Source organism: Monodon monoceros, unplaced genomic scaffold, assembly GCF_005190385.1.
Source record: "Monodon monoceros isolate NGI ecotype Baffin Bay Population unplaced genomic scaffold, NGI_Narwhal_1 Super_Scaffold_13, whole genome shotgun sequence".
NCBI classification, from domain to species: Eukaryota; Metazoa; Chordata; class Mammalia; order Artiodactyla; family Monodontidae; genus Monodon; species Monodon monoceros.
Window position 1 is genome coordinate 6,332,364 of NW_021703769.1, and position 12,506 is coordinate 6,344,869.

Sequence of the window (12,506 nt, forward strand, 5' to 3'; positions counted from 1 at the left end):
CTCTGACTGTGTTCTCAACAGGATGGCAAAGAGCTTCACACGTGGGGTGAACCAGTTCTTGGCAAATGGGTTTTCCAAGTGTGGCTTTTGTCCTGATTCTCTGGTGAAGGAGTGTTTGCCTAAACGGAATCCCTCCTCCGCAGCCGTACTTGGATCTGGGCGCTGTCAGTGTTCATCGTGGCTTATAAAGTGGACGCCTGCTGCCCCTTCAGTACAGCTGGCAGAGGCTTCCCTTCTTCCCCTTGTCACCTGGTTCCCACGGGACACACTGGAGTTGTGGCATCTGTGTGAACTTGAAACCTGAGTCCACAAATACACCTGTCTGCAGTACATGGGTAATTCTTTTCACCACCTGTTCACTCTTGGCCTAGAAATGAGGAGGTGCCATGAGAGGAGCTGGCCTCACGTTCTGTGTGTTCCTATCACGTAAAATGACGTATTTCTAGCTGCCAACACCTGTGCATCAACCAAAGATGATGAACTTGACCATAATGAAGGCAAAGGTGGAAGTGTTGAACTTACTGGGAACTAGGAGAGGAAACATGCTTTCATGGCCAACTTTCAGTGCAAGAGGCCTACAGAGATCAGAAATGTCTACACAGAAGGACGTGGCTGTACGCTTCCATGTCAGAGTTGCCGAAGTAGTTGTGGAAACTTAAGAACTGAGTAAAACTGCCGTGTCCAGTTAGCCCCGTTGGGACAAAGGAGCTTTTGGTTCCCACAGTCTTGAGCTTTTACATCCCGGAGTAGTAGTTCATCCATCCACCCCGGATGTAGTCAACACAACGTGACTAACCCCACCAGTGACACTAGCTAAGCTGTCATTTCCCCAAACAATCGCACAGAAGCACAGAAAAGAGCTCACTGTAGCAGCACAGCATTAATAAACTGGTCACACGCACTGCCGCGTCATAATCAGCAGCAGTGATGGCTTTTTAAGAATAAAACGTTCTTCATAAACTTTACAAAGTGTTTATTTGTTTCACGGAATTTAAGCTGCTCATTTTGCCAGATAAAAAATTAGAGGTGAACAATGGCTTACGTGTTTAAAATAGATCATCAGTTTTATTCCCCTAGTTCCATAAAAACAATGTAAATACAAGTGATCTGTACATCTTGCTGGTGAATTCACATAATGCTGTAACTCCCTGGTCCTTTGATTGCCTCTCCTCTCTAGTTACTCTGTTCTGTTCTGACAACTGGCCACTGGAGTGGAGTGGAGTTGGGGCTTACAAGAGAATGCTATGGCTATTTGGTATGATAATTTGTTTTATTGCTTGCCCTTTCAGTCCACTCCCATTCAAGCCCTTAAACCTGTAGGAATCCCTATCGGCTTTTTTGCATAGGCATTACTCACGAGTTGAATGGTTGGGAGGCCGGTGAGGAAGGTGGTTAGGAGCCCAGAGCCAACTGTTCACACACAGACAGCAACACAGAAGTGCTGGTCCTGTCCTCATGAGGAATTACCTAGCACTGGTGCCATCTCTCTCTGATGTGGACGTGTCCTGGGAATTAGACCCCAGAAAGGCAGTCTAATTCCAGCTTTAAATTGCTAAAACCTTTTGGCAGTGGGCTAACTGCTTTAAAAGGGTGGGTGGGGGGTGGAATAATGGATCCACTTTAAAGATCTTGCAAGTGGAGAATCTGGCTCACAAAGATTCTCAAAAAAGTTAACTGAAATAACTGATTGACATGGGTTACTACGGGCTAACGAGGAAAAACTGTCAATAGTCAGATCTCAGTAAAACCAGGATGATCAGTTTATAGTTCCTTGAGTTTTCTGATTGTCACAAATGTAGTTAATCAAACCAAAAAACTAAAATAAAAAATAAATCTGGGAGCCAGAAAGATAAATGCAACCCCTGAACCATGGTGGCAGGGCAGTTACACTGGGGTTCCTGGAGTGTGCAGCCAGTGTCCCGTCAGTGATGCTGAAGCCCACGGGAATATAGTCCTTCTCCGTTGCTTGCTCCTGACTGTCTCAAGGAGAAAGTCTCAACTGAGATCTGTGTGCTTGCATTTCTGTTCTTAACCAACGTCCCAAACAGAGAACGAGGGGCCTAAAGTCACACGCCTTTTATCTGGTAAACTAGCTCGGTCCCTGCCCGGCCTGTATTATTATTTTGCGGTTGTCTCCCATTTACAGCAACTGCTAGTAATTTTACTTTTTTAGAGAGTGATACAAAATCTTTTTTTGCATACATAATTTTAACTCAATTAAAAAATATAAGTAGCAACACAATGTAAACACTGTGACACTAGTTCTGGAATGTCTGAAGTCTGAGACAGAGCTGGTCAGGCCAAGATTGTCTCAGCTTTGCGTATATGTACAGTATCCAGATTCCTGAGGACACAGGCGTCCGGGGCCAACTGATGCCATTACTACTGGATGAAGTTTCCGTATTTTACCGAAACAGAGACAAATGATTCTAACCTACTTTGATGAAGTTTGGGAAAAATCAGCTGAGGCAGGCCCCATCATGTCCAGATTTGAAGGTGTCTTGGGATCAGTGAAACGTACCAGAAATACTTGTTTTTCTTTCCCCCCAAACAAGTGTAATGAACGTCAAAGTGTTGATGCTAATTAAGATCCTGATTCCACATTGTGAAGTCTTAAATTCTGCTTCATTAATTGTAGCACTGGCAGCTGTTCTGCACATTACTGCATATTAAAATGAAGGCCGCCTGACAGCAAATATTGGAGGAAGGGGAACTTTAAAAACCAGCTTAGTGAATCGCTGCCCTTTAAGAACTTGAGCAAAGATTAACCCCTGAGGCTTCTTTCTGCACGCAGACCCTCACCAGTGATCCTCCAGAAGGAACATTTCCTGGCTGACAGTTTTGTTTCAGATGATAACTCAATGGTGATGCTTTGCTGACACTGTAGATGGTGCAGACAAGCCCTATGATGAATAGCATTACCAAAACTCATAAAGCAAAAAAATCACAGTGATTTGAAACCCTGAATTTTTGCTGGCAAAAGTAAATGCTATTCACGAGAAGACAGCAGCTAGCCCCTTCCTCACCCCCACCATAAACCCTACATCATAAAACCAGTCCAAAATGTATCATTTCAAAGAAATAGGTTTTCAGGCCCACAGCTGAAGAGTTCATCAAGGCTTTGCAGCTGGAGGTTTAAAAATTCCCACTTTCCGAAAATACCTGACAATCAGGGGCACGGAAACTAAGGTAATGCTTATCCTCACGGGTGCAAACAGCTTGTGGATGGCATAGGCCACCACGAAAGTACTTGTGCCTGCTGCCATTTTCGACTGTACCAGTGACTCTTTAAACCCGAGTTTAAGCAGGATGGCTGACATGTCCACACCACTGGAGGGGAGAGAGGCAAACAGACAAACACAAAAGGGATAGAGTTAACCGATCAATTTGGCTATGACATTTACAGTATTTTAAAAAATGTGATGAAAGTAGCTAGATGAATATAAAGTCTTACGAAAAAAGTTCTTATTCCCAAAGACACTTGGATGACAGCGAAAAACAAATATCTACTACTGTCAAAATCTTACCTTGAAACAACCATGTAAAACATGCCCAAAGAGATTAATGAGATTCCAATGTGCAGTGACACGCCAACGGCACCATATTCTTGAAAGATCTTTTTCAGCTGCTGCGACTTGCTTTGCTTTTTCTCCTCTGTACTGCTGACGTTGCCGCCTGTTGTCACAGTGATTTTGCTGGTATCCTGCGCACAAGCCAAAGAAGGGGAGACGCTTTAGGGCAGGAGCAAGGATGTTAGTGGTCATCAACAGCCTCAGATTCAGGCAGCGTGCTGCTCTTTCCCGCCCAGTGAGAGGTAAGTTACTATCTTTCTTTGTCAGCTGAGGCTAATGCCCGCTAAGCCACTGAGTGCAGTGAAGGGCTGGGTACCAGGTACGATGGGCGGTACGATGGGCAGAACGATGGCCCCTAAGATGTCTAGGTCCTAGTCCCCAGAACCTGTGAATATGTTACCTTACGTGGCAGAAGGATTTTGCAGGTGGGATTAAGTTAAGGATCTGCGATGGGCAGATCATCCAGGATTTTCTGAGTGGGACCAGTGGGACCTTAATCATAAGGGTCCTGTGAGTGGACACAGGGGGGCAGGAGGGTCAGAGAAGCAGACGTGAGGACGGAAGCAGAGTCAGATTTGCAGAGATTTGTGCTGCTGGCTCTGAAGACAGAGGAAAAGGCCACGAGCCAAGGAGTGCAGCACCTCCAGAAGCTGGACAAGGCAGGAAATGGATTCTCCCGTAGAGCCACTGGAAGGAACCAGCCCTGCCCACACACTGACTTTAGCCCTGTGAGACCCCGTTTGGGCTTCTGACCTCCAGGGCTGTCAAAGAAGAAATGTGTGTCGTTTCATGCCTCCAGGTTTGTGGTGACGTGACAACCATGCCAGACTCTACAAGACAGTGGGTACGAAATAAAACGGAGCAGAAGCCGTGACGTATCTACTTCTGGAATCAAGATTTACCCCTGAGATCTGAACGGAGAAAGGGAGGGCTAGTTCTCGGGCCATAAATGCAGCGGCCGGGTTAGTACAGAAAGTATTCATTGCGTGGGGTGTTTGTTAACAATTACTGAGCATCTACAGGGCCTGGAATGTTTGGGAGAAATAAAAACAACAACCTTGGATTAAAAAGACAAAACTCCTCAATATGGAGAGTGCCTTTTTCATCAAAGGATTTCTTCAGCTCTAACGACAGACCTCAGAGCTCTTCTCACAGGCAGCATCTGGGTCAGTCAGCTCCGGCTACTGACTTTGCAGCGGGACGGCTGCTTTCTTGTATTTTTAGAACATGCTGCAGTGGAGCCATGCTTCAAAGGCTGCGGTGGGGGGGTGGGGAGGTGGGGACACATGACATGCAGCGTGGCATCCCCAGGGACAAAAGTGAAATGACACAGGTGCCCAGGGCAGCAGCCTCCGACCGCAACGAGGCACAGGTCCTCCTCCCGGCCCTGCCCTGCTTCAGAGCCCCTGCTGGCGGGCAGGTGGGAGCTTTGACCAAGCACATCTGGGGCCTCCCTGCAGACGCTGCCTTTCTCAAGAGCTCCCAGGGGACCCGGATGCTGCTGATCCATCTGTCTGTGCCCAGGTGCCCAGCCTCTGATTTCATAGATGTGGGGTGAGGCCTGGGCACTGCGATTAGATATCAGTTCCCCTGGTGCTTCTAAGTGATCAGCCAGCGTTGCCAGGTAAATTACCTGCTCAGCACTCTCGCCTCCCCTTGCCCTGCTCCTGCCCACCCTCAGCAGACTCTCCACGTGGCAGTGGCTTCTCAGATGTACCTGCCTTGCAACAGACTGGAGTGAGCCACTTCCTAAGCTGGAAACACAAACGTCACCTCCTCCAAGAGGCCCTCCTTGACCACCTCAGCTGCCTGCCCTCAGTGGCAGCCATGCTATCACATCTGTACTTCCCTCTCCGAGATTTCCATCTTCAGGAGTTGTCCTGCTTATAATGTAACAAATATAACAAATACATGTATGTAAGCATTCCGTTCTTCGCTTGTTTGCTGTTGGCCAGAGGCCCGGAATGTGTGGTTCCAGGGAGCAGGGACCTGGTCGTCTTGCCCGGCTCCTAGCACTGGGAGGGTGAAGGGACCATCTCTGCCCGGTGTATTAGGGGTCGAGCTGGATTGCATGCACAGGTACTAGGATGTGATCAAGAGTTTTTACTTTTTTGGCCACGCCACACAGCTGTGCCTTGGGATCTTAGTTCCCCGTCCAGGGATTAAACCCGCGCCCTCGGCACTGAAATCGCGGAGTCCTAACCACTGGACTGCCAGGGAACTCCCTGATAAAGAGTTTTAAGTGCAGCAGGTCCCCTTCCTCCTCAGATACTTCTGGAGGCTTGCCCACCCAAGCCTCGTCCCCCCATCGCACGCCAGGCCCGCACTGTGTCCTCCATCCCTCGTGCTCATCCATGCTGTCCCCTAAGCCAGCAGCCCTGGTGGCCCACCCCCGCCCTTCCCTCCTCAGGACGTGACGGTGTCTGCCCATCAGAATCCACTGCCCCGCCCTCCACCGGGCCCACTGCAGTCGGCCTCCTGGGCTGTTTTCTTTCTTTGACGGCACTCGGACCAGACCTCCCGAGCTACTCTTGCCCGGGCTGTAGGCAGGGACATGAGAGACCAGGGGCCACCCAGGGGCCCGGGGCCTGACCTCGCAGGTCTCCCATGAGGGGCTGACCCTACAGAGTAGCAGACAGGGCTACTGACCGGAGGGGCGCTGAGCGGTGCCAGCCTAGGTGGGTTTAGGGAACGCTGCTTCAGGACCACCTGGCCCAGGCCCCTCATCTCTCCCCTGGGTTACTGTGATGGCCTCCCTCCCAGCTGGTCCCCCAATCCCACCCTTGACCACTCAACACAGTGGCCAGAGGGAGCCTGTAAAAACCGAGGTGGGATTACAGCACCACCCCCGTCAGAGGCCTCCTGGAAGCACCAGCCCCTCAGCCCTCCAGGCCCGCCGCCCCCTACCCCCATTCTCCTTCCTGCTACCCATTTGGGCCACGTGGCCTTCTTGCTGCTTTAAGCAGGCCAGGCCAGGACCGCTCCTGGCCTTGGCATCTGCTGCTCCCTCTGCCTGAATGCTTTTCCTCAGACGTCCTCATAGCCCCGCCTCCAGGTCTTTATTCCGACATCACCTCAGGGAGGCCCTCCTGGAGCACCCTCTTTAAAACCGAGACCCTCACACAGCTGCTCCTGTGCAGTTCCCTCCATCGGGCCGTCACCACCTAACGCCCCACGTGCGTTTCTTCCTTCTCCCCAGGGAGGCCCATCCACTTTGGTAACAGTTTTGCTGGTATATAGATTACAGGCCATAAAGTCCATCTTAAGGTTTAAAACGTACAGTCAAATGGTTTATGTGTGTTTGCAGTTGTGCAACCATCACAAGGATCTAATTTTGGAACATTTTTGTCACCCAATTAGCAGTCACTCCCCACTCCTCTCTGCCCCATCCTGATGGGGAAAGGCAAACATGAAACTCCTTTCTGTCTATGGATTTGCCCTTTCTGGACGTTTCATGTAAACGGGGCCATACAGCATGGGGCCTTTTGTGACTGGCTTCTGCTACAGACTGAATGTTTGTGGAAACCCTACCCCGCCCCAGATTCCTATGTTGAAACCGAATCCCCACCAGGATGGTATTTGGAGGTGGGAGGTGACTAGGTCATGAGGGTGGAGCCCTCACGAATGGGATCAGGGCCCTTGTAAAAGAGACCCCAGAGCGCTCCCTTGAACCTTCTACCATGTGAGGACATGGCAAGAAGACAGAAGACAGCTGGCTATGAACTCGGAAGCAGGCCCTCACCAGACACTGAATCTGCGCGTGTCTTGACCTTGGACTTCTTGACTCCAGGACTGTGAGAAATGAATGTCTGCTGTTTAAGCTGCCCAGTCTATGGTGTTATAGCAGCCCGAACAGACTACGGCAGCTTTTTTCACTTATCATCGTGTTTTCAAGGTTCATCCACGTTGTAGCAGGTATCAAACTTCATTCCTTTTTATGAAGCAGAATTTGATTCAACTGAAATACAAAGTACAGATTCTAAAATTTACTCTTCAGGGCAAGCTGGGAGCCACAGTACATTTTGCCCTACAAAGAATGTCTGCAGTGTCTGGAGCCCTGTTGTGTCTGGTAACCCCTGGGGCAGCCTCTCAGCTTGGTTTCATGCTGGACAGGAGGGCTTGGCTCTGGACCAGCTGCCAGAATGGAAGATAAACCGTGGCTGCTGCACGTACGTAGAAGATAAGAAGGCACAAAAGCAGACTCTCCTACTGTCCCCAAAAGAACTAAGTAAGGCTCAGTGAAGGGCCACATTCCACGCACAGCGAGGAGGGGGTGGAATTCAGTCTTGGATTAAAACTTGCCCAGAATTGGGAATTCCCTGGTGGTCTAGTAGTTAGGACCCTGCGCTTTCACTGCCGAGGGCACGAGTTCAATCCCTGGTCAGGGAACTAAGATCTCACAAGCCGCGCAGCGTAGCCAAAAAAAAAAAAAAAAAACCTTTCCCAGAATCATCCTTGATTTTTAATCATACACAGCAGCTACTCATTTGCCCCTGCTCCCAAAAGAGTTGGCACAAAACTCAGATTTATTAGTTGAAAGAGTCTTTTCATTACCTCCCAACTGAAAGAGCATCTCTTTTGTTCCCAAACTGCAGTTGGGACTGAAAAAAAAAAAAAAAAAACCAAACAAACAAAACCCCAAAACACCTGGAAGCTTTAAATTAAAGCTTCAATTAAAATTAAATCTGTTTCATTAAAGGCTGCTCAGTCCCTGGGAATTAAGTGTTAAGGTCCTAAGGCGGGAGACGAACTGTATTTCCTCTCTGCCTTTAGCTTTGACTTCTGCGGGCTTTTTTCAGACTTAAGAAAACAAACACTTAAAAAATGGGGAGTGCCTACTAAAATCCAGTATCCATTTATGGGGTCCCAGAGGCTGGTTTTGATAGGCAGGAAAGCATAACGTTTTTTGAAAGGTTTTAGGAAAACCACCAGTGTCCTCAAGAGAGGCCCCTTCTATTGAGCCAGGTACCGGGCTTAGCACTTTAAAGGCGCCATCCCATAAAAACCCTCACAACCCCACGACGTGGGCACCTCTGTCGCTCCCACTTTGACAGATGGGAGACCAAGGTTTGGGGCAAAGCTATGAGCTGGCTGGCGGCGCCCAGACTGAGTTCTGTGCTGCAGGCTCCCCTTCGTGTCCCCCAAGAGCTGAACATTCCTCAAGGAAGAGCCTGTTCCAGAACGTCAAGGCTCTGGAGGGGAGAAGGAAAACTGTCACCAGTACCCTTCGGTTGGGCCAGCACCGCGCCCTCCCTGTTCTCTGACACCCAGCAGCCAGAATGGCCGCTGGGAGCTCAGGCTCCTTCTGATAAACAGCTCCCCACCCGCCTTTTGGCTGCGGATGAAGTGCCCCGGATGGGAGATCTGCCAGGCCCTGATAGGAGGAGCAGTGGACAAACCCCGGTTCCAAGAGCCAAACAACGTCCTGAGGCTGATGACGGGTGAAAGCCCCTTTCACTTCCCACCCTGGACATCTGGCCCAACCAGACTTCATTATGTCCCCTCTGTCTACTTGCCAGGACCGGGTGGAACTGTCTCTCTCTCTCTCTCGAGAGCCCTTTTCTGTACGACCTCTATTTTGGCAAAAGGCCTTTTGGCCAGAAAAGAAAAAAAGGCAGCCAGGGCTTCCCTGGTGGCGCAGTGGTTGAGAATCTGCCTGCCAATGCAGGGGACACGGGTTCGAGCCCTGGTCTGGGAAGATCCCGCATGCCGCGGAGCACCTGGGCCCGTGAGCCACAACTACTGAGCCTGTGCGTCTCGAGCCTGTGCTCCGCAACAAGAAAGAGAGGCTGCGATAGTGAGAGGCCCGCACACCGTGATGAAGAGTGGCCCCCGCTCGCCGCAACTAGAGAAAGCCCTCGCACAGAAACGAAGACCCAACACAGCCAAAAATAAATTAATAAATAAATATTTAAAAAAAGTTATTCCTTAAAAAAAAAAAAAAGGCAGCCAGACTTCCAGCTACAGAATGACCAGTATCTACTGCAAGACAATGGGAGGGACAAAATATTCAGACACAACAGACAATTTCCTGTTAGCCAGTGCTGCAGTTAGTTTTTAACTTTCTAGAGTTAGAAGCTTATATGGACAATTTTCTTCCTTTTATCCTGGAAATCTCTTTAATCATTGTGGGTCATGCGTTTTTCTTCCTAACCCTGGAGGAGAATAAAGAGACTGAAATAAAGGAATTTATGAGGCGATGACCTGCAAGGAATGGAAACTTTTCAGACATTCATTTCTTCGTGAAATATCACCTTAAGAACCTGTGATGTATCCTTAGTCGCTGCCCTGGATGCAGAAACATCTACCTCCCCCGTGTCTGTTCTTAGGTAAGTGCTTTCATATACCTGCAGATGGCTCTCTGAGCCCCAGTGTCCTACCTCCCAGTTCTCCCTCACACGCTGCCTTTTCAGGGAGCCCTTCCCTGATGACCTTATTTATTAAACTGGCAGCATCCCTCCCTGCAGCCCTGCCCATCTGCACCCTCCCTCCCCCCTTGGCATTTCTCAGTAGCACCTCTCACATCAACAAGCCTGATATTTTCCTTTTCTGTTTATTGTCCCTCCCATCCCACTAGACGTCAGGCTCCCTGAGGGTGGGTTATGTCTGTTTTGTTCATTGCTCTATCCCCCCACCCCCCGCCTTAGAGCAGTGCCTAGCACAGTGCAGACACTCACGAATAAGTGAGGAACACAGCACAGCTGTTGAGGGCAGAAGCCTTGGAACGAGACTGGTTTGGATCCCAGTTCTGAGAGGTAACCTCTGTGTGATTCTCAGAAAGTTACTCAACCTCTCTGGGCTTAAGCGGGGGGGATGACAGTATTGCTTACGTCACAGGGTTGTTGTGAGGATTACATGAATTAATATTTTCAAAGTACTCAGAACAGTGCCTGGTACAAAGTAAACACAATATAGTGTTTATTGTTAATATTACTTATTGCATGAATGAAAACAGGTGTCACTCTAAACAATCTGAACTTGTGAGCAATTTTTGGCTCATTCCTCAAACCTTCCTGACCCTTCTAATACAGCCTTCTTACTTTAATAAATATGGGGTGGGGGAGCAGTACACACACACACACACACACACACACCTGCTAGTGCCAGGCTCACAAGACAGACCAGCAAGTCAGGAGGACATTCCATATGATAAGTGCATAGAAGATGCACACCCATGGGGCTGAGGAGGGGGCCAGTGGAGGCACCCAAGGTATCACTGGTGGTCAGGGAAGGCTTCTGGGAGGAAGGGACAGCTGGGCTGATCCACAGAGAATCACCAGGAGACAGATGGGTGTGCGCGGAGGGTGCCAGACGCATGAGGATCCCCTAACTGGGCTCAGGAGGCAGAGACAAGATCTACCACCTGTCCGATGGGGGAGCAGAAGGCAGGGAAGGAAGTTTCTCCGCCTGTGGCAGAGGCATGGTAAGGTCATGCCTATGCAACATTCAGGAAGCACTGGCTCCCGGTGGCACCATGTTGAGGCCCACATCAGCTCATGGAACTGTTCCCCAAACTATTGTTGGGAAGGTGCTATTTTAAATGCCTGCAAGGTCAGCAAACAGGCTCAGAGGCCTTCAGCACTTGGGGTAGGGCTGCACTGCTGGTGAGTGGATGCAGGCAGGCAAAGGGACCAAAGGTGCAAAGCTCCAGGCACTGCTTGTCCCAACTTGTTAGCTCTGGATCTCCAGACTTCACTGCTTACCACCTTTTCTCTTTAAGAAGACCCACTTCAAAACTTTCAAAAAGGGATTGTCTGCATTACCATTCTGAATGGAAACCAGTTTTCAGTTAGCATACACAGAAGCAACAGAAGTGAAATATTGATGCAATGAAGTAACACTGGGTTTCTTGCGCGCATCCTGCCTGCAGTCTGACAGGGAGGCCTGCCCTCTAGGTTAGATAAAAAGGGAGTGGCAGCAAGTGTTGGGGGGGGGGTGTTAGAGACCGCAGCACCCACCAAGCCTTTCTCCTCGGCCCAGGGAGGAAGCCCCGGCGCGACTTCAAAGGGAACAACTCTACCGCCCAGTGAGAACGTCGATACCAAGCCCAGGCCCCATCTCCAATCCTCCCGTCCACCACCACAGTACAGCCTGACGCTTTGGGATCCTGGGATCACCTGGAGGTTGTGACCTTGGGCAGTCACCACACCTCCCTGAGCCTCAGTTTCCCCTGCTGTGAACTGGGAACTCGCTTCTTTTACTTGTAGAGATCTGAGGCCTGGGAACCCTGGCGGTGCTCGGTCTCAGGCAGCTGCGCGAGTCAGGCTCTCCTTCGGCGGAGATGGGCCGACGATCGGGGCGCGCGGGGTTCGGGGTGGGGGCGGGGAGGCTTACCTGGCGGCCGTGGCAGTTCCCGCGGGCCGCGCGCAGCAGCGGGGCGTCCAGCTCGGTCCCGAAGAGCGGCAGAAACAAGGGCGGTGGGGCGCGGGGGGCGGCAGCGCCCAGGAGCCAGGTGGCGCGAGACCGGACCCGGGCGCCCACCCTGCCCGTGGGGCACAGCAGCGCCAGCAGCCCGGCCATGGTACTCAGCCCTGCGCCGCTGCCCGCACAGCGGACAGCAGAGGGAGCAGCGCGGTGGGCGGGGCCCGCGGGAGCCCGAGCCCGGAGCGGCGGGGTGGGGCCGGGGCCGCGCGCCGTCCTTGGCCCCGCCCACCGGCCCCCGCCCCTCCGCCGCCTGAGCGGCGAGGGCGGGGCTGCAGCCCCGCGCGGCCGGGGCGGGGCCGGAGCTGAAGCCCCGCGAGAAATGGGCGGGGCTGGAGACGCGCACCCCTTCTGACAGCCTGCGAGTTCTAGCCGGCGGATCCTGACTCATCATGCTGGTTACAAGCGAGTCAGAGGCCAGCCCAGCCCTGATTCAGGAGTGAGGGGGTCAGATTCCTCCGACTTGACGGGAAGTGACAAGGTCACGTGTGGAAGGGCTTGTGGAATGGGAAA

General features: G+C 51.1%; 1 protein-coding gene across 1 annotated transcript; it reads right to left on the reverse strand.

Annotated features, from left to right (window-relative positions):
• Window positions 1–88: 88 nt before the first annotated feature.
• On the reverse strand, window positions 89–12,120 carry FAM210B (family with sequence similarity 210 member B). The gene is made up of 3 exons (XM_029220762.1): window positions 11,907–12,120; window positions 3,528–3,703; window positions 89–3,330 (listed from the first exon to the last, which is right to left on the reverse strand). Exons 1-3 carry the CDS (start codon window positions 12,090–12,092, stop codon window positions 3,114–3,116), a joined length of 579 nt encoding a protein of 192 aa, XP_029076595.1. The 5' UTR covers window positions 12,093–12,120; the 3' UTR covers window positions 89–3,113.
• Window positions 12,121–12,506: the final 386 nt, after the last annotated feature.

Coding starts and splice junctions, on each gene's coding strand:
- FAM210B (XM_029220762.1), bottom strand. CDS start 12,092: ATGGCCGGGCTGCTGGCGCTGCTGTGCCCCACGGGCAGGGTGGGCGCC. Junction 3,704..11,906: donor GGAACTGCCACGGCCGCCAG/GTAAGCCTCCCC, acceptor GCTTGTGCGCAG/GATACCAGCAAAATCACTGT. Junction 3,331..3,527: donor TTTTACATGGTTGTTTCAAG/GTAAGATTTTGA, acceptor TCTCCCCTCCAG/TGGTGTGGACATGTCAGCCA.